General features: G+C 50.6%; 1 protein-coding gene across 3 annotated transcripts in view; it reads left to right on the top strand.

The window, feature by feature from the left end:
- MPRIP (myosin phosphatase Rho interacting protein) overlaps positions 1-27,083 on the top strand; it is a gene marked incomplete at both ends in the record, with an annotated part of 128,302 nt that overhangs the window by 67,451 nt on the left and 33,768 nt on the right. For 2 of the 3 annotated variants that reach the window (XM_084236176.1, XM_084236177.1), the window contains 5 exons: positions 10,578-10,729; positions 15,605-15,689; positions 20,332-20,551; positions 21,669-21,828; positions 26,175-26,316. In XM_084236176.1, coding sequence (XP_084092302.1) covers positions 10,578-10,729; positions 15,605-15,689; positions 20,332-20,551; positions 21,669-21,828; positions 26,175-26,316 — 759 coding nt within the window. Of the gene's footprint in view, positions 1-10,577; positions 10,730-15,604; positions 15,690-20,331; positions 20,552-21,668; positions 22,183-26,174; positions 26,317-27,083 lie in introns of all 3 variants that reach the window. The other variant, XM_084236175.1, reaches the window with a different exon arrangement.

The raw sequence follows: 27,083 nt of genomic DNA, 5'->3' as shown, positions 1-27,083 counted from the left end.
TGGTGGCACCAGCACCCCGACAAGCCTTTCTGCTCTTAGTTCACCATGCCCTTCCTCCCCTGGCTCCTGGTAGCCCTGGACCTCATGGGTGCAGTGTGCACTTGGCCATTTGACCTCTGGGGTCTGTTTCCTCCCGTACTGGGTACTTGATGGTGAATCAAGTCCTGCAGCTCTGATGGACATGATTCTCTACCAGAAAGAATCTGTTTCTGTTGAGGACAAGACTGTAACAATTTCCCTGTCTTTTGCACCTGAGAAGAAAGCTAAGCTCGAGTCCTTTTGATCTCTGTCTTCCTCAGCCTCTCTCATTCCTCCAGCTCTATCCCGTGGGACTGCTCCTGCCCTGTCCCTTGCCTCCCCTTCCTAGCCACATCCCTTCCCCCAGCACTGTCCTCTCAGCCCTTAGTGTTTCCAGCTCTGACAGGCAATGGACCTTGGACTCTCTCTCTTTAGCTACCGTTATCTTGGGCATGATCCGCTTAGGGACATCCAGAATTGCTGCCAGTGCTATTCTATTGGAATGGCAGCTTGCTACCTTCAAGAAGCCAACTAATGATCTTGCCTTTTACTGGGCTCCTCAGATGGCTCAGATGGCTGAGTGATGCAGACCAAAATCCTGAGTCATCCCTGGCTGCTTTTTTCTTCTCCCACCACATACCACAAATCCTTTCGGCTCTGTCTTCACTGTATCCCAAGTGCAGCCACTGTCACTGCACTTGTCAGGGCCACTGTTCCCTCTGCCTCCCTCCCTTGTCTGGGTCAGAGTGCTCTTGTGAGCCACAAAGCCTCAACCCTTTCCTGGGTGCCCCTCTGCTGCAGTTACATACTCTGGGGCCAGCAGACTCTGACCACCTCCTGCTCCTTCCATTCCTACCGCCAAACCTGTCCACCGGCTTCCTCAAACCAGTTTGAGCTGGTCCCTGCCCTGTGGCCTCAGTCCTCTCTTTCTCCTCCACTTGGTCTCTGTTCCCAGCACCAGCCAAGAGCAGTGCTAGACACAGAGTCTGTGCTAAGTAAATGTTTGTTTATTAACATGAGTCCATGAGTGAATGAATCAGTTTATACCTAAACATCTGTCTAGTGGTTTCTAAAGTGATTACATAGCTTTTTAGGCAGGCCTTAAAAAACTTCCCCTCCCCTGCACCTTACCATCAGTAGATGTGATTAAACCTAAAGTAGAACTGGGGACTTAGGCTGGTACCTCAAGTCCACAAGTCCAGACATAAGTCAGATAGATGATCACCTATCTCCTCTAGGAGTCTTTTAGGTCAGCTTCAAAAACAGTGACTCACCAGGAGCAGAGGTTATGACAAGGAATATCTATGCAAGCAGAAGAACTGGAAAGGATAAAGAGCACAGGTACCAGGTGGAAACTAAGAAAGGCAAATCTATAAAGGTGGGCTTTAGTGGTTGGGATCTCATGCTAACCTGTACCAATCCTGTTTAAGTCTGGATACTCATACACATACTCTGTTCTTGTTTGTATGTAGTTTAGGCCTGAGAACCATGCCTTCCAGGAAAATAATTCTTATATTGTTCATGTTTGGCTGTGCTATGGGGTACAGGATGCCAAAGGAGAGGATGCCAAAGGTCAGGCTTGTAGGGGCAGAGAGAGAAGGGGACACTGCCCCTGCCCTTGAACAGAGGATTGAAAATAAGGAGAGGTAGAAAGCTTGTGGGTGGGTAGGTTGACATCTACGTCCTCTGAAGCCTCTGTTCTGTACAGGGTGGGGAGGGGTGGGGGGCACTCATATAAGGTCATGTGAGTTGTGCCAAAGTTCTCTGTAAGTGACCATTTCCACACAAAGAACATGTTGGCCTCAATGAGGCATTCTACTGGTTTTCCTATTTCCTACTGGTTTTCCTATTTCTGTTCCCATTGTTTGGATTGTCATAAAATTTACCATGGTAAATATTTTAAGTTCATTGGCATTAAGTACATTCTCACTGTTGTGTAACCATTGCTGCCATCCATCTCCAGAATGTTTTCATTTTCCCAAACTGAAACTCCATAGCCACTCAACACTGTTTGTTCTTTTGTGTTTGACTTATTTTAGTTAATGTTTTCAAGGTTCATCCATATTGTAACATGTATCCGAATTTTTCCCTTTTTATGGCTGAGTAATACTCCATTGTACGTATCTACCACATTTTATTCATTCATCCATTGACAGACACTGTACAGTCTCCACATTTTGGCTGTTTGTGAATAATGCTGCTATGAACATGAAGGTGCACATTTCTGTTTCAGTCCTTGCTTTCAGTTCCTGTGAGTTTATACCTAGAATTTGAGTGACTGGATCATACAGTAAATCTGTGTTTAAGTTTTTAAGGAACCCCTGACTATTTCTATAATGGCTGCCATTTTATCTTCCTACCAGCAGTGTATTACCATTCTCATTTCTCCACATCCTTGCCATACTCGTTATTTTCAGATTTTTAAAAATTATAACCATCCTAGTATGTGTGAAGTGGCTTATCATTGTGGTTTTAATTTGCATTTCCCTAATAACTGAGGATGTTGAGTGTCTTTTCATGTGTATATTGGCCATATGTGTGTCTTCTATACTTCTTTAGCCCATCTTTTTTTTTTTTTTTTTTTTTTTTTGGTGGGACCCTCGCCGTCAGCCGGGGAACGAACAGGTGCTGCAGAGGCTGCTCAACCGCTGCGCCACCAGGGGAGGCCCTTTAGCCCATCTTTTAATTGGTTTTTATGTTGTTGAGTTGTATGAGTTCTTTATGTATTCTGGATATTAATCCTTCATCAGATATGTGATTTGCAAATATTTTCTCCCCGTTTTGGGGTTGCCTTTTCACTCTCTTGATTTTGTCCTTCGATGCACAAAAGTTTTTAATTTTTTTTTTTTCCAAATTTGGGAACGTCTCATGAATAAGAACCTTTAGCTGTTGGAACACTGACTTTGTAACAGCTTTGCAGAGATTTGGGGGTAATTGTGGGTTTCTTAGATTGGATCCTAGGTGAAAAAGTTTTTAATTTTGATAAATTTCCATTCATTTTTTTTTCCTTTGTTGCATGTGCCTTTTGTGTCACATCCTGAAAATCATTGCTAAATCCCAATGTTTTGAAGCCTTTGTCTTCTAAGAGTTTTAGAGTTTTTTGTTCAAACATTTAGTTCTTTGATTCAGCTTAAGTTAATTGTAGAAAAGTGGGCACTTGGTGTTTGTAGTGTCCTGCTACCATGGTGGTTAGGTGGGGTAAGGAGGATGAGAGCTCTTCCCTGCTTTCTTCTGCCCCCATTCTTGGGAGCAAGGTGGGCCTTGGTTGGGTGGTATCTGCTTCCCAAGGAAAGCTCCTCTGGCAGAGGGTTGGTTGCTTGGCGAGAATGTGTACATCTCGCTGTCCAGTAGCAGCCCAAGCCAGTGAGCCAGTCTGGCACAACAGGTGTAAGAAGGAACTTCCTCACCTTGGCAGCAAGTGAAAGGGGTCCTTGTGTTTTCTTCTCCCTTAAAAAATAAGTTTAACTGCTCCTAACAATTCCCTTTGAAGACAGAGGTTAGCCAGTTGAAAATACCATGAATGGGTCATTTCCACAGGAGCCCACCATCTCCTCCAGACCACTGCAACTTGTACAGTCAGAACCACTAGTCCTGCTCCTCTTCCTGTAGCTCTCAGGCTGCAGGCCCAGGTTGGGCACCACACTGGACACAATAGCTCCTCATTGTTGCTTGGGATTAACAGATGGTCTCCCCTCTTGTGGGCTCCTTCCTGTTGTTTCTGTGGAAGCCCTGCGGAAAGCCCATACTACTTCTAGTTGGGACCAGAGCTAAATCTTGAAGAGGGGCCTCCCAGGACAGGTGCCTGCTCAGCAAGTGTCACTTCCAGCAGGCGTCACCTCACCACACTCTTTTAGTGTCTTTCACAGAGTTATACAGTTGAAATTTTATTAAGGAAATTATAAGTGGATCTTCATAAAGGACTTTGTCACCGTTGTCTTAATGTTGTCCATTTGGCTATTGTGAATAATGCTGCTAGGAACATTTGTGTACAAGTTTTTGTTCAGATACCTGTTTTCAGTTCTTTGGGGCATAAACCTTGGAGTGGAATTGTTGGGTCAAATGGTTATTCTGTGTTTAGCTTTTTGAGGAATTGCCAGACTGTTTTCACAACAGCTACTCCATTTATATTTGAACTGAGGAATATTTCTATCCCCATTTTACACTTGTGGAAACTAAGGCTCACAACTGGTGATATGCCCACAATTACAGAGATGATGAGTGGCAGAGCTAGGTATTCTATTCCGTGGGTGGATTCTGGAAATGTAAAGCTGAGTTCACAATAGACCTTTGAACCTCTGTGGAGAGGAAGGATTGGGAGCACAGTCATCTTTGTTTGGGGCCCTTACCCTGTCATGAGATAATGGGAGCCCAGGTGACAGGTCTCCCAAGCTATAGCTATAGCTACCAGCCTGACGGGCCAAGCATTCTCCTGGGCAGCCCATTGTGACCAGATAGGTTTCATATTGGAAACTCAAAGGACAGGGTGTGTGTGTGAATTTCAGGTCCCTCCAGAGGAGGTGTGTGAGTTGTGTAAATAAACCAAGGACCTGAGGGCTCGCAGGAAGGAGACTAGGGCACATCTAGGCCTCCGTGCAGACACCATCACTGGCAGCTGTGCTGTGGAGGATAGGAAGCTGCCCATAAACCTTGTGGGCATGGTAAAATAAGCAAGAGGCTGACAACACCACTGAGCAGGGGGTCTTGATAGCTCCTTGCTATGCAAAGAACAGGAAGGAGAAAGTTGTGCCTCATGAGTACCTCCTGTTGCCCCTGGGTTGTCCCTGCTGCCCCAGGCCCCTGATCAAGGTCAGCAAAAGGCTCATCTGAGCTGTCAGAGGCTAGGCAGGGGCTTTGCTCCACCAGGTCTGCTTGGATCATGACCTCTTAGGCATGTCTTTAGGCCCCTTTTCTGCAGATCTTTCTACTTTTCTCCTAGAACATGAACTTTGGAGTGTTGCTCACTGGGGAGGACTGGTCTTGGAGGACATAGGGTCAGGTAACCTGCTGTACATCTGGATGGCATTTGGGTAGTTAACAATGGTAACTGCCATTTCGAGAGAGAGTGATTCTTGAGTCACTAGGTACAGGGCATAATGAGCAGCTTGGCAGTAGCAGGATGAACCTGGAGACATCCTTTTTGAGCTTGACCAATGCATTCTTTCTGCAAGGATGTGGGGTCTGGGAGTGGGTGCCTGCAATGGGGTGAGGTAGTTGGCAAGTGCTTCTCAAGGGCCACCTTCCTTCCTTAGAAAACTTGGGTCTAGTCTACTCAATTTCAAGGAAAGCTTGTGGCCTCTCCTTGGACCTGGCTCCAGTAGCCTAACCAAGTCTCCAGCATGGCTGCCTGCCAGAACTCTGTAAGGGAGCTGTGGGCACCACGTCATCGCCTTTGGGAAGACTGGGCTGGTCATGTTCCTCTCTGATTTGCTTGTGGCAAGTTCAGCAAGCCCCCCCAGTGGGTCACACCTCATGGTCAACTACAGGTTCTGTCAGTAATCTTGAGCATGACTCTGCAAAAGTGGTTGTAAAGACCGGAGGGAAAAGATGCCCAGGAGAGGCCACATTTGTTTCAAGTGCCTCCAAGGGGCTTCAGGTCTCTTGACCACTATGAGCCCCAGCTTGCACATCTATAATGAGGTCTGTAATTGTGCCTGTCTCCTCTGGCTGCCATTAGAGTCAGTACCTACAGTACTTATTTAGGGCCCTGTGTAGCCCATGTGGGCTACTCAGTGAGTGATGGATGTTGTCCTTGCTGCAGCAGCTCCTATTGTAGGTGTGTCCTCCGTGTCCTGCTGGAGTGCACTGCACCTGCTTTCTGCAGCGTGCATTTGTGCTGGCTGACAGTTGCACTGGCTGACTCCTGGTTGTTACCAGGAACAGTGCTTCCTGCTCCTTAAGTGGGTCAGTGTAAGTGTGACCAAGTAAACATAAAATGCAACACACATGGTCAAGTTATTGTACCGCAGTGTTTGACTTCATTGGTGTATCTGCACAGATATGTATTCTTTCCACTGGAAAAGTCGCTCTTCTCTGTGGGTTGCTACCAGAGGAATTTGTGAAATACGGAACCGTTGCAGGACCTCAGGCAGTGGGCGGAGTTAAACTTTGCCTTCAAAGGTACTTTCTGACCTTGAGAGTTGGTGAGGAATTCTTTGCTGTAAAGTAAAGCCTTTGGTTGTGTGGGTCTCTGAATGGAAAATGGGAGATGAAATGGATGATTGCCATCCATCCAAGCCCTGTATGTGGAACTGCTTCTGGTCTGGAAGCACAGCTCCTAGAGGAAAGGGCCCCTGTTGGCAGCTTTAATTAGGCCTCTCTCCCTTGTTTCTGTCCTACTCTCATTCTGGCTCTTAGAAGTTCACCTTCCCAAGCTTCCAGTATCCAACAGAAAATAGAGAAGGTCTGTTTTCCAGTGCAACTCTTCAGGCTAGGATGGTGAGCTGCTGTGTCAGGATCTTCCTAAGCGGGCCTCTGACAGGTGCCTCCATTGCAATGGGCAAGTGACAGGTAGGAAGGCTGGGTTCTTGGCAGGATGTGGTTATGTCTCTAGAGAGAGGCCCTTGTCTTGGCCCTTCTGCATGTTCACCTCATGCTTGAAAGATCTTCAGCCCGGTGGCAGCTCTGCTGTCCTAGTTGGTGCTGTGTGGAGCCAGAAGAGTATCAGAGGCTCCTACATGACTCAGTGACATTGCAAGATGAGGACTGAACCTATAACTTTGTAGCTTAGCAGAGTCAGATGACCTGCACACAGCCATCCCTTTCTTGGAAAATGAAATAGGCAAAACTAGGTGACACTCATCCTCAGAGAAGACCTGGATTCCTAACCTCTGGAGGTACAGAATTAGGGCAAAGAGCTTGTTTGCTGGTTTCTCTGAGGACAGCATTAGGGGTGAAGGGATCCCTGACTGGATCTGGGTTATAGCCCAGATGGTTGCCCTTGCTGTCTCAGCACACGGCCCAGCCTCCCTGTGAAATGACTTAAGGAGCACATTGTCTCCCCAGTGCTGAGATAGCTCCAGGACAGCAGAGGTGGATGCCAGCCCTGGAGACCCTTGGTGAACTCTGTGAGTGCAGGGGTGTAACTGAGTGAAGAGTAATGGGGTAGATGGTGACAGCGTTGTAGCCTCTGAGGGCTGTGAGGGTAATCAGAGAATGTGTGGACATGGCCTGACACTCAGTGAGCACACAGAATGTGACAGCCATATCACATCAGCACACAGGCACTACGAGGAGCACTGGTGGCAGTGGTGCTTCCTCCCTCGGGTGGTGCTGTTGAGGATTGGCGGGAACTTCTTATTCGGTGGTTGGTGTGCACCAGGACCAGTTTTCCAGTCTTCCTTCCTTTTTTTTTCTTTCTTTTTAAAGATTTATTTATTAATACAAGAACCGGGGTATAGGTCAGAGGCGCGGGAGGGTGAGAGAATTCACCCGAGACAGAGTAGGGAGCAGAACAGGCAGACGGACCAAAGACACTGCTGAGGGGAGCTGCGAGTGAGGCAGGAGAGGTCGGCCACGCCATGTGGGTTTCTCCCTGGCCAGCCGGGAATCGAACCCATGCTGCAGAGGCTGCGGACAGCCCCACAGGGCAGCGCTCAACCCACTGCGCCACCTGGGACGCCCCTAGTCTTCCTTTCTTTTATGGCCACTGTGTTCTCTCCGTTTCCTATTCTATTCTGTCTCTGTAATGGGACTAGGTGATGCCTGCCACAGTGACAGATATTAACGGGGGCATGAAAAAAGTTGTAATGAGGTCCTGACGAAGAGATAGTACAATTCTCACCTTCATTCCTAGCCTGTTACACCTTTGCCTTTCACTAAAGCTTCTGAAAGTCTTTCTGGAAGAAGGAAGAGCCCTCATTTCACACATGAGGCAACAGTCCCAGAGAGGTTGTGGGAAATCTTGTGCTGGGCTTCGTGACTGAGTCCCATGGCCACACCCAGCTGCAGGACTGGCTGGGAAATCTTGTCTGTCACTGGTGGCCATGTGCCTCATGAATGCAAGGGCAGTCCACGAGGGGGTGACCCAAGCCTAGGAACGGGTAGTCTCCCAAGAAGAGTTTGTACCCCTGGGAGGGGAGGGGGTGGTGCCCACTGGGTTGGTCCATTGAAAAGAAAATACTGGGATTTCTGTTGACATGTTTATTGTCCAAATTTAACTTACCTGTGTAAGTGTGTTACAATTTATAGTGTTTTGGCGCAATGATGCAGGTAGATGACTTACCAGATCTGTGCATCTGTATGTCATAGATGGGACTGTGCATTGTGCACTCATGGGCTCTAGGGTCAGGGCAGGCATTGAGGGCAAGAGAGTCACCTTAGAAGGGCCCTTCTGCCCTCCCCTCTCCAGCTCTGTGATCCCACTCCTGACCATTCTGGGAATGAATCCTTTGGACATGTTCACCCTTCACAGCTCACATCCTAATCCTCATAGTGTTCTCATTTCACACCCAGAGTACCCTGCCTTTTCTGGAGCCACAGGGTATGTGTGATTATTCACTGGGGAATCAGAATTCTGAAGTAACCACCCTTAATTTGCCCAAAGATGGTTCAGGTGGGTGACTGGCATAATACCAGCAAAGGTGTGGGAATAAAGCTTCTGAAGAGTGGAAGGCTAGAAGGATCATGTGGGTTCTGCCCTGAGCTGGAAGACACATCCTGCAACTGTGGGGACAGTGTTCATCTGGGGAAGGGATTGCAGGCCCAAGGTGTTAGGGAACCACTCCAGCAGAAGGTGAGCAGGAGATAAGTCCCAGGCTACCTGCCTAGCCCACTGCTCCAGAAAAACCCCTCTGCTTGGTGACAGGACAAACACACCCAGCAACCTCCCTTAGCTCAGGAAGCTTCCACAATTTCCTGCCTGGTAGAGATACCTACCATAAGACTGCTTCATTCACCCAGAGCACCAGGCTTGACTTAGGTATGGACACCCTCAGTAGAGAGACTCTCACTCCTACAGAGATCAGTTCTGAAGCAGGACTCATACATAGCCAAGGGGGCATGCTTTTCCCCCACCTGAAGTTGGAGACTTCCCTGGGAGCCTTGCCTCAAGACTCTCCTACCCTGCCACTTCCATCCTGAGCCAAGGGTGAACAAGATGAGCCCAGGGGCCCATAAGGAATAGCTTCTTGGAACCTGGAAGCTGACTTCCTCTCCTGTGGGCAGGAGGGCCTGTGGCCATGTCAGTGTGGGGGCTCTGGGAATGCAGCGCCCCTCAGGTCTGGCTCCTGCAGACCTGCAACAGGGTGGGAGGAGGGAGGGGGTGGTAAATCAGGAGAGCTCCGAGATCAGCCTGAAAAGTACCAGCAAGAAGGTTGGAGCTTATGGAGGGATCTGGAAGCTTCATCCTCCCTTTGACAGATGACAGCTTTCTGATCATGGGAAATAGTTGGCCTGAGCTGAGCATCCAAGACAGACCGTGTCCTGATCTTCACATCCAATCCTTTGCTTCCATAGGAGAGACACACCTATGATGCAACCCCAGCTGGTTGTCCTGGCCTTTTCCCTCCTGCTGCTTCTCCAGGAATGGGGATGGAGGAAGTAGTAGACTCTTGGGGGGAACTCAGCTGGGAAAGCTGGCTGCTGCCCCTGAGCTAGGAGCTGGGAGTTGTCCCCTTCCCTGCCGAGATTGCCCTCCCTAGGCTTGCTGTCAAGGTCTGTAGGAGCACCTCCTTGCTCCTGCAGGGAGGAGTTTTGCCTGTTGCAGCAGCTATGGTGACCTTTCTCCTTTCCAAAAGTATCCCCCTGATGAGGCCAGTGGAGACCAGCAGATGCAGGACTCAAAAGACATCTTCAGAAGGTCCTGTCAATTAACTTGTCACCTCCGTAGAGGTGACTTACAGCCTTCTTGTCTTGTTTTTTGTTTATTATCCCTAATTTCAGTGTCTAACTGCCTTTGCTGTCAGAAAAGAAAGAAACGTCATGCTCTGTCGTTCCAGAGCTGGCCAGGCAGCCTTGTTAGGTGGCTGTGGATCATCCTGCCTGACCAGCTTGGCCTACCTTTAAAGCATTTATGATGTGTGTGGCTCTAGCCTGCCAGCCCCACAGCCTGCCTTTAAGGATGTGGCTTCTCCCTGGCCTCCTCCATGCCTCTAAAAATAACCTTGCTATTTTGAAATAGCACCACCTCCTCTGGAGCTTTTTCTCACTGCTCTCTTGGATCAGTAACCCCTCTGAGACTAGGCTCTTGGCTCCCACTGTCATCCAGCTGTCCTCATAGCGCTGTCCCCTTCCTGTCTCCCCCTTCCTCCAGTGCTAGTTGGGATATTGTTCTCCAACTGGGATGGAATGTCCAGCTGGGTGTCCTCTAAGAAATCCAGGCCTATCACTGCTCCCCTGGGGGGGATAGATAGGTAGGAAGTGGGGCTGCCAGGGCCAATAAGACAGAGTACGCTCCATGCCTTCGTTATACTTGGGGGTTTGCACAGCTGTAAGAGGCTTAATGACCAAGGAGTGACAGGGTTTAGAAAGGATCTGGGGATGCTGCAACAATTTGTTGCCTTATTGTGCCCCCCTCACCCTTCTTGTGACTCCAAGTGACTCCCTGCCCTGTCTTCTTGCAGCCCACAACCCTCCCTCAGGGCACCATCAACATGAACCAGTGTACGGATGTGGTGGATGGCGAGGGCCGAACAGGCCAGAAGTTCTCCCTGTGCATTCTGACCCCTGAGAAAGAGCATTTCATCCGGGCAGAGACCAAGGAGATCATCAGTGGGTGAGTCTGCTCAGTGTCATCTGGAGGGGACACTTCTGCCCAAGTTGGGGCTCCCCACAAACTGGGTAGTACTGCCGTCACTTTCTTTCCTCTTCTGAGTTCCCTGTCTGTCACAGCGCCACCGTGTGTCCCATCACCAGGCCAGAAACTGGCCTCATGTTCCCTGTGCCATTGCTTCATCCCTAGGTCTGCGAACACTTGCCAAGGCTGCCCCCTTGTGTTCTGCTTACCCAAGGACCTCCCTCTGCTGGCACTGCTCTGGTGCCAGCTGCCATGTCTTCCTAGGACCTCTCACTGCTCCACCTCCATTTTCACTGCACCCCCAGGCTTCTGTCACTCAACCAAGAAGCCTCAGTCCCCAAACCATATCTGAATGTGCCTCTCTTCTGCCTAAAATGTCATCACCTGGGGGTTCAGTACAGGTTCCTTGGCTGACCATGAAAGACACTTACCCTGCCCGCCAGCCTCACCCCACCACCTTCATGTCCCTGAACTCTGAACAACTAGTTGCTGCAAACCCCTTCTCTCTCCCCTTTCTACCTTTGCACCCCTCCATCTGTAATGACCACTCCTCCTCCATGCTGTTAGAGTCAGTCTAAGCAGCCACTCTTCTGAGATGCTCTCCCCACTGAGGCATTTATAAAAAATAGGGTTTGTCTGTTAGATGTGTGGCTTCCTCAGCCAGTGGTAGGCCCTCGAGGGAGGAGTTGTGTCACTGTCATCATCCCCAGTGCCCCATGCCGGAGCCACTCTGATACTGCTGCACACATCAGCTGCTTTGAATGGAAGGAATGGGAAGTCTCTGGATTATATCTCTCTCCCTGAGCAGACCCTGTGCAGAGGCTTGGGGGAGCCCTGGGACATGGAAAGCAGACCCAGCCATTCAGGTAGTTGACAGTGCAGGGGGTGAATTGTCAAGGCCAGCACACACAGTGCATGCTACATAGTGGTGGACCAAGCCAGGAACTCGGACTTTGGATCCTGGAGAACCTCACTCATGCTTTGGGGCTTAGTAAGCTGTAGGAGGAAGTACAAACCAGGAGTTCAGGGGACCAGGCTGATTATGTCAATATAGAGTAGATGGAGTTAGAAAGTGAAGCCCTTCAGTTTCAACAAATGAAAGACCTCTCTGAGCACCAGCCAGAACTGCTGTGTGAGGAACCAGGAGCACTGCCCCAGTTTTTGCTGAGTTAAGTTCCACACCATGATGGGGGTGGAGATCTGCCTTTCCATGATTTTAGCCCCAGAACCATTTAAGAGTATAAAGGGCTTGTATGGAGTTCTCGTCCTTCAGTTGGAGACTGTGGCTCAGAAAGCAAGGGGACCCTGACCCAAGGGTAACCCCAGGCACGAGTGACAGCACAGAACCATTTGCATGTCTTGTTCACACTTGCTGCTGCAGGCTTATCTAGCAGACACACCCAAGAAGGGTTCCACTGTCCAGTTGGATTCCTTGAGTCTCCCCTTGGGAGCCGGCTCTTCCAGGGAAGCATCTGGGTGACAGGGAAAGCATACCAGTGTAGGCTGGGGAGGTGTGCCCTGGGACGGTGCACTCTGTGCAGTGGTGGCATGTCACGAGACTTTAGGAGAGTAGTTATGTCTGGCATTAGTGCCTCCTTAGGTACCTGAATCCTGCCATTAAACACTTGGCATAGACTAGGGGTCCTCTGCTGTGTCCTGAGCCCCTCTCCTGTGGCCTCTGCTGTCAGTGTGTACAGGGCTTGCCTTTCCTATGCAGCTTGGGTAGGCAAGGTCATTAGTGGACTGAGATAGGAGGTATGTGTGTCCTTGGGGTCCTGCGTGTAGGCTGGGTGGTCCTTAGGGTGGGAGGCTTGTGCAGTAGCTTTGTGTCAAACCAGAGCAGAATAAATCACTTGGTAATTTTTCCCCTTTCTTCATCCTGGGTCTGACCCTTCCTCATCCTGCCTGGTAAGCAGGGCGCTCTCCACAGCATCCTACTCCCAGGCCCCTGCAGACCCTGGATAGCAATTTCCTCAACTTCCCCACAACAGGACACTTGCCCTCCTTCAAGGTGTTGGGCAGGGTGGCATGCCCTGGGCCTCCATCACCTCACCACCTAGCATGGCTCTTTTGTGGGTAATTCATGTGTGGTCCCTGAGGCCCTAGGATGGTTCTAAATGCACATGTCACTAGAGAGATACAGGTTCTTCTCTTGCTAGCTTAAAGCAGGAAGAGTGGGGACAGTCCATCCAGCCTTCTTTCTGGGGTCTTCTCTGACGCGACCCCTGAGTATTTGAGGACAGCAGAGGCAGCCACATCTCCCAGGGCTGGTTGAAGAAAGTTGATCGTTTCCCTGCCTTCATGCCAGGAGGTGCTTCCAGTATGTTTGGGGTTTAGCTTTGTTCAACTTTCAGAAGAGGTGGGATTTAGACAGAAATTGGCAAGGAGGGAGCTGTGCCCTCCAACCAGGCCAGGTCTGGGCTTCCCTCTTCTTTGTGCACCTACCTTTCAGCTCTGATTCCCACCCACCCATTCTTTTTTTTTTTTTTTTTTAAGATTTATTTATTTATGCATACAAGAACTTGGATTCAGGCCAGAGGTGCTGAGGGTGAGAGGATTCACCAGAGACAGAGTGGGGAACAGAACAGGCAGACTGACTGAAATACACTGCTGAGGGGAGCAGCGGGTGAGACAGGTCTGCTGCACCATCTGGGTAGCTCCCTGGCTGGGGGGGATCAAACTCTGGCTGAAGAGGCTGTGGATAGCTTCACAGCGCTGCACTTAACCCCTTACGCCACCAGGGAGGCCCCCCTCCGCCGCCCCTAGTCTTATCCTGGCTCTGTCTTCACAATTGGGGAGTTTGCTCAGCCACATCCCATGTGCATTCACCCCTTGCCTCTCTTTCCTGAGTGAAGTTTATTAGCGTAACATCTGGATATCTCTAAATGCTTTCTACTAGGCTTCTGTGATAAATCTGGGTGCAGGGGCATATATTGGTCATGTGTGCCTGGGCTGGGCATCTCTCATCCTTAAGCCATAAGCACTGCTAAATGAAGAGTGGGGTGCTCGGTGGGACCACCCACCCATCCCATCCCTGCTGTGCCCCAGAATCTCAGGCTTCGTTCATTAGGCACAGGAGCTCCAGAAGCTCCATTTAGTCAGCAGTGCAACCACAGCACAGGTCATTTCACTTCCTTCAACGCCTCATCCTTGAGGCTCTCAGATCTGTGTAGTCTTCGATGTTGCCAGTTCAGTCACTCGACCAGTCTGCAAGGGCTCAGGGCACCCAGAAGACCTGCACCTTCCTGTCACATTCTGAGCTCCTGGGGGAGTGATTACCCTTCTAGATAAAGCTTTAAAAGGGAACTTCTGCAGGAGAACCTTGCAGTGCCTAAAAGAAATTTCGACCCCTACAGCAGGTAGGAAAGCTGGTCTTTCCAATCCTCCAAGAATATAAACTCCTCACCATTACATGTAATGTGAGGTCCTGGGAGAGTCTGCTCATCCCCTGGCTTTGCAGACAGTCATAGCCTCCTTTCTTGCTTTGGGACCATGTAAAAGTCACCTGTGGGACCTGTGTCACAGGACCCTATCACACAGGCAATTGTTCATTCTACCAGCGAATCAGTATTACCTGGGCTGGATGAGGATAGCTGTGATTCCCACACACAAACCTGCTTCCCTGGCCATCAACTGTCAGCAGCACAATGGGCACACCTTCCCGAGACTGTTCCAGAATGCTGCTGGTTATGACCTGCCATCCTGCCCTGTCTTCCCTCTGCTCCAAATTATAGATGCATCTCTGAATACTAAGGACATAAACCCTTATCCCTGTCCCAGGCTCAAGGTGCTGCTAGTCCTTGCAGCCTCCATCCAGGGTGCTGGCAGTGCAGGCTCTGCCTTTCTTTGCTGCTAGCTGTCAGCACTGGGCCCTACACTGGCTGGCAGCAGACCAACACAGACCCTGGGACAGAACACTTGGCAAGATGTGAAACAGGACCTATGGTACCTTGCCCTCTGGAGAGGATGCTGGGGCCACTCTTCATCAAGCCCCTGCTCTGCTCTTCCTGTCCCCCTTTCTCCAGTCTGTTCTTGCTCTCTCTATCTGTTGTAAAATTCTGTACAGTGGAAATAGCTGTGGCCATGTCATGGCCTCAGAGATGAGGAGACTGAAGCCAAAGGGACTGGGTACCACCTGAGTTTGTGGTGAGAGGGTGACAGAGCCAGATCTAAATCCAAGCCTGTTTCTCTTTCTATATTTCCTGCTGCCTTCCCTGTATTGGGCTAGCTGATCTGGTACCAGGTCTCTGGGCAGGGTACGTGAGTAGCTCTGTCAGGTCTTTCCTAAGGCTGAAGTGACTAGCACCCCCCACTGTGCAGCTGGGACCCAGAAGTGAGTGAATGAGTCTGAGAGGTCAGCTCAGACTTTCAAAGTGGCCTGCCACAGGGAACTTTGATAGCTAGCATGACTCCTGGTTTCTGGCCTCAATAGGCCTAAATGGCTCCCAGTTGCAGCCCATCTGTGTGCTTGCCGAATTCACGCTTGGAGGGTAGTTTAGCGCTACATCTCAGCCTTGAAGATAAGGTTGGTAGTGGGAACAAGTGATGGGCCCTGTGGTCAGGCCTGCCTCCACCAAGGTGCAGCCTGCCTCACATAAGCCTGCCTCAGGGTCCCTTCCTGCCTATGGTCATTGTCAGTCAGCCACAAGTCTAGTCCCACGCAACCTGGGCTTATCTTGCCCCGGCAGTGGCAAGCTCTAATATTGGGTGAAACTCTCCCCACTTAGGTGCCCAGCAGCCTAGCCACTAGGTGGATGTAGGAAGTGTTGGGCCTAGTGCCTGGGCCACCCAACAAGGAGGGTCCTTGACCCTGAAAACAGAGGTCCAACTTGGCACTCTTTCCTCTCTCCCCAGATGGCTGGAGATGCTCATGGTCTATCCCAGGACCAATAAGCAAAACCAGAAGAAGAAGCGGAAAGTGGAGCCTCCCACGCCACAGGTAAGTGATAGGTTTGCCAGAAGGCTTTCCCCCTGTGGAGCTAAGGTGAGGGGAGAGTGCCCCAGGAGGTTAAAGGTCTTCAGGACACAGCCTGAAATTAGGGGTGGGGAAAGAGATCAGGTTGAGGCTGAGGAGGTCACTAGCCCTGCACATTCCCTCAGCCTCTGTGTGTGGACTGCAGTCTGCACACTCCATTCCAAGTCACAGGGGAAAATCCCCTGTGGGCCAGAGTGACCCTACTGGTGTGCTCCAGGGTTGCCTGTGGGAGGGACCGAGTAACAGTAGCCCCGTGTGTTCCTGACTCTGGAAAGCTCAGCTGCTGGCAGGCAGAGTATGATGGAGGAGCTGCTTGCTGCAAGCTCTCCTTGTGCTCCACAGTCCAGGAAAGGACTCAACTGGTTCTGCTTCCTACACAGAGATGACTCTGCAGACAGCAGGCTGAGAGAAAGGCTGGACGGGAGGATCTAAGAGTGTCCCGGTTGGGTGAGGGTTTCTCAGGGGACCCGATTGTACTGTTGCTCTGAGCTTTGACCATAAGTGGAAAAAACTGGCACTGGCCTTGATTTTTGTGTCCCAGCCCTGACTCCCATGTTACCAGAGTGGCAAGTGCCTGGGTTGGTCTCACCAGGTCTAGTCCTGGAAGATAAATGTCCCTGATAAGAAATAGGGAAAAATGTAATCAGAGTTGTCCCTGGACACTGAATATGGAGCTTCCTGCTGCAGAACAGCAGATACATATCTAAAACCCCCACTCCACCCTACTCCCCAAGCTGCCTGGTTTGAGAGAAAAAAGTCCCAGGCAGAACAGTGTTTAGGATTATACTGCGTTTCCATAGTGATGCTTGCAAACAGTGTGGGAGCAGAACTCCTGACTCCAAATAAGGCAACGACATGTGCAGAAGACACATTTGGCCCAGACTGGGAAATCTGCTTGTGTCCCTGCTCCCCAGTTGTCCCCTTCCCCAGGCCATCCCCCGCTCCCTCCCCCCCAATACTGCTGGCCATGCCAAGCTTCACCTTTTTATTTGGTAGCCGGAGCCACATGATCACAGCTGGGGGGAGATCACCACATACCTGAGTTCTCATAGAACCAGGGGCCCATTGGATCCCAGCCTCCTCTGCTTAGCCCCTCCTGAGCCCCAGCAGAAACCAACCTGGCAAGGTCTCTCTTCTACCTTTTGTTCCCTAGTGGTTTCTGAAAGCTGTGGACTTTCATTAGAGGCCATTAGTCTTGTGGGGTGAGCAGAATTGGTTTCCCTCTGAAACCTGATGCTGAAGGCATTCAGGCTCCCTGTGAAGGGAGCTTAAAGCCTTTGGACCAGATAGAGGCAAAAAGCCAAGACCTTATATCTGGTCTTTTTCTCCAAGGCCTCACATAGGCCTGGGAGAGTTTCATTTTATTTATTTATTTATTTTTTTAATCTTTTTTTTTTAATTAATAAATTTTATTTTTATATTCCCCATACAATTGCAATCCCCCCATTCTGAACCCAATCCCTCCCCTCCCGCCCCCCAGCCCCCAAAAAGTGTCTCTGGTTCATAGTTTTTGTTGATTTTGATTTTCACTTTCTTATAGTTATTCATTTTCCTGGTCCCTTATTTAAGTTTTCTAGATCCCTGCTATGAGTGAGACCATCCGGTATTTTTCTTTTTCTTTTTGGCTTATTTCACTGAGCATGATCCCTTCCAGCGTCATCCATGTTGCTGCAAATTGCATGTGTTTATCTTTTTTGAATGCTGAGTAATATTCCATGGTATATATGTACCACATCTTCTTGATCCAGTCATCTATTTTTGGGCATTTGGGCTGTTTCCAAAGCTTAGCTATTGTAAACAGTGCTGCTATAAACATAGGGGTGCAGGTGTTCTTTGGAATTGATGTTTCTGTGTTCTTTGGGTAAATACCTAGGAGTGGAATTGCTGGATCTTGTGGAAGCTCTATGTTTAGTAGGTCCAGAAATCTCCACACGGCTCTCCATAGTGGTTGGACCAGTTTGCACTCCCACCAACAGTGCAGAAGAGTTCCTTTTTCTCCACAACCTCGCCAACATTTGTTGTTGCTAGTTTTTTTAATATGTGCCATTCTCACTGGTGTGAGATGGTATCTCATGGTAGTTTTGATTTGCATTTCCCTGATTGCAAGTGATGTTGAACATTTTTTCATATGCCTGTTGGCCATTCGCATTTCCTCTTCAGAGAAGTTTCTTTTTAGTTCCTCTGTCCATTTTTTGACTGGATTATTTTCTTTGTTGTTGTTGAGTCTCATCAGCTCTTTGCAGATTTTTGTGATCAGTCCTTTATCATTAGTGTTGTGTGCAAAAATTTTCTCCCAGTTGGTGGGGTTTCTCTTTGTTTTTGTTATTGTCTCTTTTGCTGTGCAGAAGCTCTTTAATTTGATGTAGTCCCAGCTGTTGATCTCCAATAGGGGCTGGAAATGTCACTCCACTGTGCCCTGTTAGACTCTACCTCTGCTCTCCAGGAGCTCAGTAAGGCGGGAGTCCCCAGGGGCCCTCTTTAGGAAGGGTGTCTCAGTCAGTTGGGAGCTGGACAGTACAACAAAGTTGGGCCATGGACAATACAAGTACTGATTACTGAGCCCTACAGGAGGATGAGGATTGGACTTCCGGGGGAGCAGACAGCCTGTTGGTTGGGGGAGGAGGTCCTAGCAGAAACCAGGGCAGGGAAAAGAGATATGCTGAAATTTGGGACCTCAGCAGCTTGGGCTCCTGGTAATAACTGCTACTCAACCCTTAGTCATCAACAAAGGAAAGACTTCCTGGTACTGAGATGCTTAGTGAGAAGGAACAGTAATCCACTCTGGGTAGACCAGGGCAGGAAGGAAGATCTTACCACCATCACCCCCAGTCCCAGAGCAGTGCCTAGCCTCTGGCCTCTGAGCAGGAGAGTCTGGGTTGTTAGGAGGAACAGAGGGACCTGGAGTGACTGCTGCTGAGGTATGGAATAAGGGCAGCTGCTGACTGGAGGGACAGTAATCCTGATGCTGGGTCTTCTTGGGTCTTTGGAATCTGAGGAGCCCTCAGAAAGCAATCAGAAACCACCACTATTTTCTTCTTCTGCACTGGGTTCGGAGCTTTTGAGGGGACTCTACAGCCTAGGAATTGAATCTGGTGGTGGCTCTAGTCAGATGGGTAGTCAGTTATGGCCTGGGTTTGTGGGAACAGTCATCCTGACTTTATGCCATCTCACAAGACCTGGAACCTTTGGCAAGCTGAGGAAATCTTTGTACTGGCAAAATGCCCCTCTTCTCACATTGTGACCTGGACTTCTCAGCAGACTGTGGCTCTTGGACTTCTCAGCAGGTCTTCTGGGGTGCTCATCCAGGGCAAACCTCCTCCTTCCTGGACTTTTCTCTGGGTCCTGAATGTGGAAAACACTTGAAGCCCCACTCTACTTCTTTTTGGCCTTTCAGGCTGCCACCCCTCTCAACCCATGCAGCCTCCCCTGTAAGGTGGGTTGGTGAGAACTGGATGGTACAGTGCTGAGCCAGAGCCCCATCCACAGTCTGTGCCTACATGTTCTATGTGTGCACGTACATGCATACTTATACACAGCCTGTGTCATCTGTTACCCTCACCAAGGGTACCACTCAGAGGTGGCTTTCTAAAAATGAAGTTTGGCATTGGCGTAGGAATAAGAGGTGGGCATTTATATGTTATACCCCATGTTTGGTGGAAGAGAGCTGAGATCTGTCTCACTTTTGAGAAGACCCAGAGTCATCCTGCCAACAGCCCCCTCAGCAGCTGGCACCCAGGATGCTGGGGTGGGCAAAGAAAAAGTCCCTAGTCCCTAGATATGTGGGGCAGTGCAGAATCCTGGCTCTGACTCTGTCTGGACTCTTGGTTGCCCATATTAAAATTCCCCACTGCCGAATAAGACCCCATATCTAGCTGAATGCCTCCCTTGAGAATGCTTCACCCACAGAGCACCACCAGTTCTGGCTTGGGGAGGGATAGCGTTGGCACTTCGCATATCAGCTACAGTCGCCTGTCTAGTTTGTGCGAGTGGGCGGGAGCGCAGATTTGAGTGGGATGTTTGGTTTGCATCTGATGACTCTTTCCTTCATATAGTATCCTAGATGTTTCATTTTAGCTTCCTAGGACCAAAAAGAGAAGGGTGGGTGCTATGTGAACCTGGTTTATTACCCCCACCACCTCCCTATTCCCTTCTCCCCTTACTCAATCTTCAGTACCTGGAAGTTTCAGAATGACAAACTCTGAGGCCACACTTATGCAATCTCACCTTTAATGCCTGAGCCACTCCCCTGGAACTCTCTGGTTTGGGCAAGGAGAACTTGAGTGTGTTTGGTGACAGGACTCCAAGCAGAAGCCCTAAGCCTTTTCCCCCATTTTCCCCATGCATTTGCCAAGCCTGGTCTGAGGCCAGTCAGATCAGGCACTTTAGGGTGGCTTGACTGGGACTGCAAAGGTGAAAAGGTGCTGTCCAGAGAAGCTTTTACCCTGACCAGGATGACTCTGTTCTGAGCATTCCCTTCTGGGGATTCCAGGTACCAGGCACTGTGTAGTTGACCTTGGTATCCCCGGTAGCCAGACACCCAGGCAGCCAGCACTGGTACACCTTGGCCTTGGTTCCTGCCCCACACAGATACTACTCTCTCCCCCAGGAACCGGGCCCAGCCAAAATGGCTGTCACCAGCAGCAGCAGCAGCAGCAGCATCCCCAGTGCTGAGAAGGTCCCCACCACCAAGTCCACACTGTGGCAGGAAGAAATGAGAGCCAAAGACCAGCCAGATGGCAGCAGCCTGAGTCCAGTTCAGAGTCCCAGCCAGAGCCAGCCTCCTGCTGCCAATGCCCTTAGGGAACCTGGGCTGGAGAGTAAAGACGGTAAGTGGTGGTTAGGCTGGCTGCATGCCCACTGTCCTGGTGTCCCACCTCATGGCACTAGGTTTTCATCCTGACAGTTGGGGGCGCCAGTTGGGCCTGCGGACCTTTGGCCACAGTTCACTGTGTAGGGCCTAGACTGGTGTGGGACTGGGGTTCTGGAGCTCCAGCATTGGCCTTACCCTCTCTATTTCTTAAATCCTGTCTATAAAGGAGGGAGATGGTACCTGCTCTGTCATTCCCAGGTGGGAGTCACAAGAAAACTGTAATTGGGTCTGTGTCTAAGGAGACCGCTAGTTTCTGTCCATCGTGGCTGCCCACTGTTCTGCGAGCAGCAGCACTAGAGGCAGTGTTTCCCTCTTTCATCATCCCACCCTGCCCCGGCCCTCGGGTGAAGTCAGGAAATAGGCTGCTGGGGAGGAAATGGCTGGCTGCATCACCATGCTTTCTCCACTTAGCATGTTGGAATTGCCTGAGCAGAAGCAGGGCAGCAGTCACCTGCCACCCGTGTCCAGATTCTCGAGGCCTCTGCAGGCTGGCCTTTCCAATTTGTGTTTGTGCAGGTCATTGGAGAGGAGTGGACAGTTGGAATTGACCAGCTCATTCAGGCCAAAAGGCATTTTTGCACAAATCCTGGCTGAAGTGCCTCAGTCCTGTGGTGCCACAGGCTTATCTACAGCTGAAACCCAGTCACTCCTCTCCTGCATGTTTTCTGCCCTTTCCCTCCTCAGAAACATACTAAAAGACTGAGTGGCAGCTAGTTGGCCATTGGTATTCTCCTTGATGTTTGGTAGGAAGTAGTTGGTAGGATCTCTAGGGAGAGTAACGCTCTCCCAGCCAAGTCCCAGAAGGAAGCACAGGAAACCCTCCTCTTCCCGAACCCCCAATAGTCTGGCCAAGAGGAAGAGAGGTTAGGGGAGACATGGATGCTGCAGAAGTGTGGAAAGGATATTTCATTCCCATCTCATATTCTGCCCTTGGGCCAGCCATGTTTGACCTTTGAAGATGGAAAGCAGAGAGATGGTCTCTGATTGGATCTACACAAACTTTCCAAAAATCCTCGGAAACCAAAGATGGCAACGGGCTGAGCATCTCTTCACTTCCCCTTTATCTCTTCCAGAAGAGAGCACCATGAGCAGTGACCGCATGGACTGCGGTCGCAAAGTCCGAGTAGAAAGCGGCTACTTCTCCCTGGAGAAGACCAAGCAGGATCTGAAGGCTGAGGAGCAGCAGCTGCCCCCACCGCTCTCCCCTCCCAGCCCCAGCACCCCTAACAACAGGTATAGTGGCCCCGGACCGCCCTCCCAGGAGCTTGGTCACCCCCTTCCTCCCCCAGGTCCTCGACCCTCCAGCCGCATGGTCTGCAGCATCTCCCTTGGCTCCTTGGACGTGGCCAACCAGCATCACGCCAACATGGACTCCGACAGCACTGGGGGGCGGGAAGAAGAGACACTGGGGCACGCCTTTGCCTTTAAAGCCAGCAGGCAGTATGCCGCCCTGGCCGATGTCCCTAAGGCCGTCAGGATCAGCCACCGAGAAGCCTTCCAGGTGGAGAGAAGGCGGCTGGAGCGTAGGACACGGGCCCGGAGCCCTGGCAGGGAAGAGGTGGCCCGTCTGTTTGGCAACGAGCGGAGGTAAGGAGGGGAGTAAGGGGCAGAATGCTGACATGCGCACACTCACACACACTCACACAGTCTCTTCTGTACTCCCTCACCCACTTGATAGCACATGTACTCACATTCTCTTACACATGTACATTCTCATACTTACTCTGTTACATACTTTCACAAACTCTTCTCTCATATACTTTGTTACATGTTCCTTCTTTCTCCCCTCCCATCCCAAACACACTCACATGTTCCCTAAGCCTTCCTTGGGAGTGTATACTAGTTCTTCCTCTCTGTTTAGAGCACATGGGGAACCTTCCCTCTGGACTCTCATCTCAGAACTTAGTCCCTGGTAGCCAGTGTGTAGGGTGCCTGGGCACCAGAGGTCTAGACAGTGGCTAGCTGCTTCCTGAATGCCTCCTGACCCTGGTACCTTAAGGAATCCTGGGAGATTCTCAGCTGCATAGGCCTTCTCATTCCCCGTATGACTGGATCTTTTCCTTCCTGGCCCCCTCTTCTCTGAGATGACTGTGGAGGCAGGAAGATCTAAGAGCAGAATATGGTGGCAGAAACTCTCCTTGCCCTTATAGTTCTCAACCCCAGGGGGAAGATAGCCTTGCCTGCTAGAAGCAGGGGAGAGCACAGTTTCCTCCCTTAAGCACTCCCTCCACGGGAAGCCCAGTGCCTGGGAGCATTGCTCTTAGACCAGGCTTGGCTCAAATTTGGAGGGGGTGGGGTGCGGTGTGACCAGAGCCACAGCTTCCTGGGGAGAGACATAGTTTGAATGGTGAGCCTACAGCAGGGGCCAAAGTCAGGAGACTGCGGTCACGGGAGAGGAGGGCTCTACTCTTCCCTTCTCAAGAGGTCTAGATCTAAGTTTCAGAAGGGTTCACACGGTGTTCTTCCTGCTCTGACAGCCTAAGTAAAGCTCAGAGTTGGGGCTTTCTATGGGAACAGGCCAAGGTAGTAATGGGCTCCCCATGATGCACCAGCCAGCAACAGGGTGCCTTTATCTTCTGACAACCCACTTGTGCTCTCAAGGTGGAAAGGAGCTGTGCACCCATGCATGGTTCAATCTCCAAAATGAGGAAAATATGCCCATAGTTGTTGGTCTTGAAAAGAAAACAGAATGTGCCTCATTCCTAGGGAGGGAGAAGGAAGCTGAACTATTGCTAAGCATCTGCAGGTACCTGGAAGGTACCTGCTAAGTTCTTGTAAACCTAAGGGGCCTGTGTCACCAGCTCAGAAGCAGGATGATGACTCATGGGAGCAGCGCATAATGATAGAACCAGGACATACGTCCAGCTGGCCCCACGTCATAGCCTGTTACGAGGCCAAGGCTGTCCTTTAAGCAATTTAAGTAAATATGTAAGTAAAGGGACTTGCTAAAGATTCAGGAGGCCAGCAGGCTGGAGCAGGTGAGGTTTTGTATCGGCAGGCAGGCAGGCTCCATGTCCTGGAGACACCAAGCAGGCAGCCAGGCCCTGGGTTAGTGACCTGCCAAAGCATTTGGCACACCTGCTTAGCTTTCAAGTTGTTCTCATCTGGAAGCCCCCGGTAGCCACCCTTTCCAGGGCTTTGCTTTCTGCATGTACTTTGCCACCATGGGGATGGGTTTTCACCCACTTCTTGCATCCCTGGGACCCACTGGTTCGCATCCTACCACTGTAATGTCACTTTCTTGCTAACTCTGATAACATCTGACTGGCTTCTCTCATTTCCTAAGCCTCTTTCTGGTCGCAAGTACCCTGCCCTGTGCTTGGTTGGATTCCTGTCCCCTAGTTGAGTAGAGGAGAACCCCATCTTAGCAGGACATCAGCCAAAGCTGCCTGTTGAGATGGGCCTGCCTGGAAGCCCGGCTGTAGGCTTAGGTGGGTGGTTTCCTCACAAGCCATGGCTCTGAACCAATCCTAGATGGGCCACATCAGTTTTGCTCTTGTGACTTGCTCCAGAGACTAAAACGTTTCTTGGATAGTGAAATGCTGATCAGCCAATCATGCAGAGGCTGTGCTTTTATCAGAGACGGTGACTGACTATCAAAGAGTCAGCTCCCTTCAGGTGGACCCACCACCCAGCTAGGAGCCTGGAAACAGGGCAGAGAAGAGCTGTAGCTTCTTTTATGTGTTTGTCAGCCAGTCTAGTGAGGCATTTGCTACCATGCCTGTAGTACTTCAAGGAACCTAGTTAAAAACTTCCCAGTTCACCAAATAATTCATGTCTGACGTCTGGGAACCCCTTCTCTGTGTGAAGAGGCTGAGCAAGCAACACTTTCCTCTTTTTTAACCTGCCTTCTGTCTTTGAGCCCTGGCAGCCCTGCAGCATGTGATTGGCATGTGACTTGGCCAGGCCTGTTCCTTAAGGCCTCCTGGAGCTTTCTAGGCCCTACCGTTAGCCAGTGGGGCTCTCAGGCTACAAGTGATGGCACTGAGGACTGTGAGTGGGCCTGGATCTTATCCAAACCCCACCAGGATGGTCGGCAAGGTGGATGCCTCACCTGCCCAACCTGGCTAAGCACCTGCAAGAGCTCCCTGTGGTTCTTGGAACTCCTGCTGCTTCCTTAGCTTCCTGCGCTCTTGACACACTCCCCCTCCTGCTGCCCTCCCTCAGCCACCACCTACACTGCTGGTTCTGGCAGGGTGGCCTGGGAACAAGGTCCATTCCTGGAGAAGACTCTGAAGAAGCTTAGTGCACCTGAATGCCCACATTTTGTGGGGAAGCACAGGGAGGACCAGAGAGCCCAGGTGACCCTGAGACTTCTACCCTTGGTATTTTGACATCCTTGATGAAGAAACCCTAAGAGATTTTTACCAGTAACCTTCCTTGAAAAGCAGCTGGCCTCTTAGAGAATTTCAGGGTTGGAGCCTATTTTCTTTCTTCTTCATTGGAGAGTTAGATCTTAGTTCTGGGTTCACTTCACTCACTTCCCCTAGACTGTCCATCACGTTTCCAGAATGCAAGAGGAACCCTCCCTCCAGGTAATCTGGGGCGCTTGCCTGGGCCTACCTGGGAGGACAGGCCTCTCTGCTCCAGTGAGGCGAAGGCTGCTCCCCTGACATGTCAAGTCCAGTGGGTACCCCACTGAGCCAGTATGCCCTGCTGGCCCCCGGCCCCTCACCCAGCAGTGCCTCTTCATGACCCAGGGACAACAACGGTCTCCCCTTCTCAGTTATCACCTCAGGTTTTTTGTTTTTTTTTTTTCCTTTAATTCTTTGGATAATTTTGATTTACCATTATTTGATTTTACAAAGTAGCCCTTTTCTGTTTATTCATTTTCCAGCCTTATTTTCTTTCAGGTCTTGCCCCTCTCCACCTTCTCCTGCTGTGTCGCTGTGTGACGTTATTCGCCCTTCCTCCGCCTGCTTCGCTCCCATCTCAGCTCCGTCTCCAGCCATAGATGGCCTGACGATGCCGCCGGCCCTTTCACACGAAATCAACTTGCTTTGTTTTTTTCTTTTGTTTTAATTTGGGTTTTGATTCTTTTTACTGTTGGCAGAAACAATGTTAATTCATGGGCTTTTTTTCTTGCTAAATTTGGATGCCCTGGGGTGGGGGCTGCATCATGTTCTGCTGAGGAATGCAGTGGGGATGGTCCCCTCAAGGTGGTGGTTGCCTTCTGATTATGTCTGTGGCTCCGGAGAGGATGCTGGGTGATGAGCTGTGTGATTGCTGAGTGAGTTTCCACAACAGACCATGCAGGGGGCCCCTGTGTGGGGGCAGAGGGTAAGAACAGACCTGTTGAAAAGGGTGGCCCTTGCCCATGAGTGGCTGCCAGCCCCTGCACGACTCCCCTCTGCAGTTTGGGGAGAGGGAGATGGAGGCTGTCAGAGATCAATTCACCAAGCATGCTGTGTGCATGCTCTACACAGCCTGAGATGGGGAGGCGGGGAGGGAAGGCTGGGTTGGGTCAGACATGGGAGTATTGACTAAAGGAGACCCTCTTTGACTCCAGACCGAGCCCACCTTAGGGCTGTGGAGTGGCCTCATCTCTCCCCTCAGCAGCCTCTTGTCCTCTTTTGCAGGAGGTCCCAAGTAATTGAGAAATTTGAGGCCTTGGACATTGAGAAGGCAGAGCACATGGAGACCAACTTGTCAGCCGGGCCCTCGCCATCAAGTGACACACGCCAGGGCCGTAGCGAGAAGAGGGCGTTCCCCAGGAAGAGGGTGAGCATCTGGGGTCCAGGGCCAGTACTGATGCCTGAGTGTTCCTTCATGGCTGGCTGGGCGCAGTCAGCACGCAACCCCAGGCGCCTTCCGAGGCTCTCACGTACACTGGGTTTTCTGCTTTTGTGTCAGTTTGCTTGTGTTTCTCATCTTCTCCAGTTGGTGAATTCTTGAGGGTAGGCCTCTCTTCTGCATCTTCCTGTCAGAACTTCATCCATGTCTACTAAAGGCTGTCCTAACGAATTTTAGATCCGGAGTCACAACTAGAGCTGCTTTCTTCTCTGAGGCAGCCCAGCCACAGGGCTGAACACTTCCTTTCCTCTTTCTTCCGAGTGGCAGCTATCGCCCTCATTTCTTTACTCAGTCCATAAGGTGAATTCTGCTTCTAAAATCTTCCTCCTGAGGCAGCCACCTTCCTCTCAGTGACTTGCTGTGGCCAGTTTTCCTCTTCCTTCCCAGCTTCTCTCATGGCTTAAGAGGTACTCTGCTGTGCCCACTGCCTGGGCCTGCTCACTGCTGCGGCACTCAGGGCTCTTCCTTCCTGTGACCCTAAGGAGTTAGGGGTTAGGGGGTGGGGAGGGAGACCTAGGAGCCAGGAGAGTGAAGGTGACTGTGCATCGGAAGGAGAAGGCTGCTCTAAACGACCAGGGCATCTCAGAATCTGCTGTGAGAAGCAGAAGGCACTGGACAAGGAGCCCAGGACGCAGGCTCCTGTCCCCACCCTCACACAGACCTGCCATGGAGTCAGACAAAGCCTGAGAACAAGG

The sequence above is a fragment of the Talpa europaea genome (genome assembly GCF_964194135.1).
Source record: "Talpa europaea genome assembly, chromosome: 7".
In the NCBI taxonomy this organism is placed as follows: Eukaryota; Metazoa; Chordata; class Mammalia; order Eulipotyphla; family Talpidae; genus Talpa; species Talpa europaea.
The sequence above is the reverse complement of the archived record's forward strand: the minus strand, read 5'-3'. Positions and strand labels throughout refer to the sequence as shown.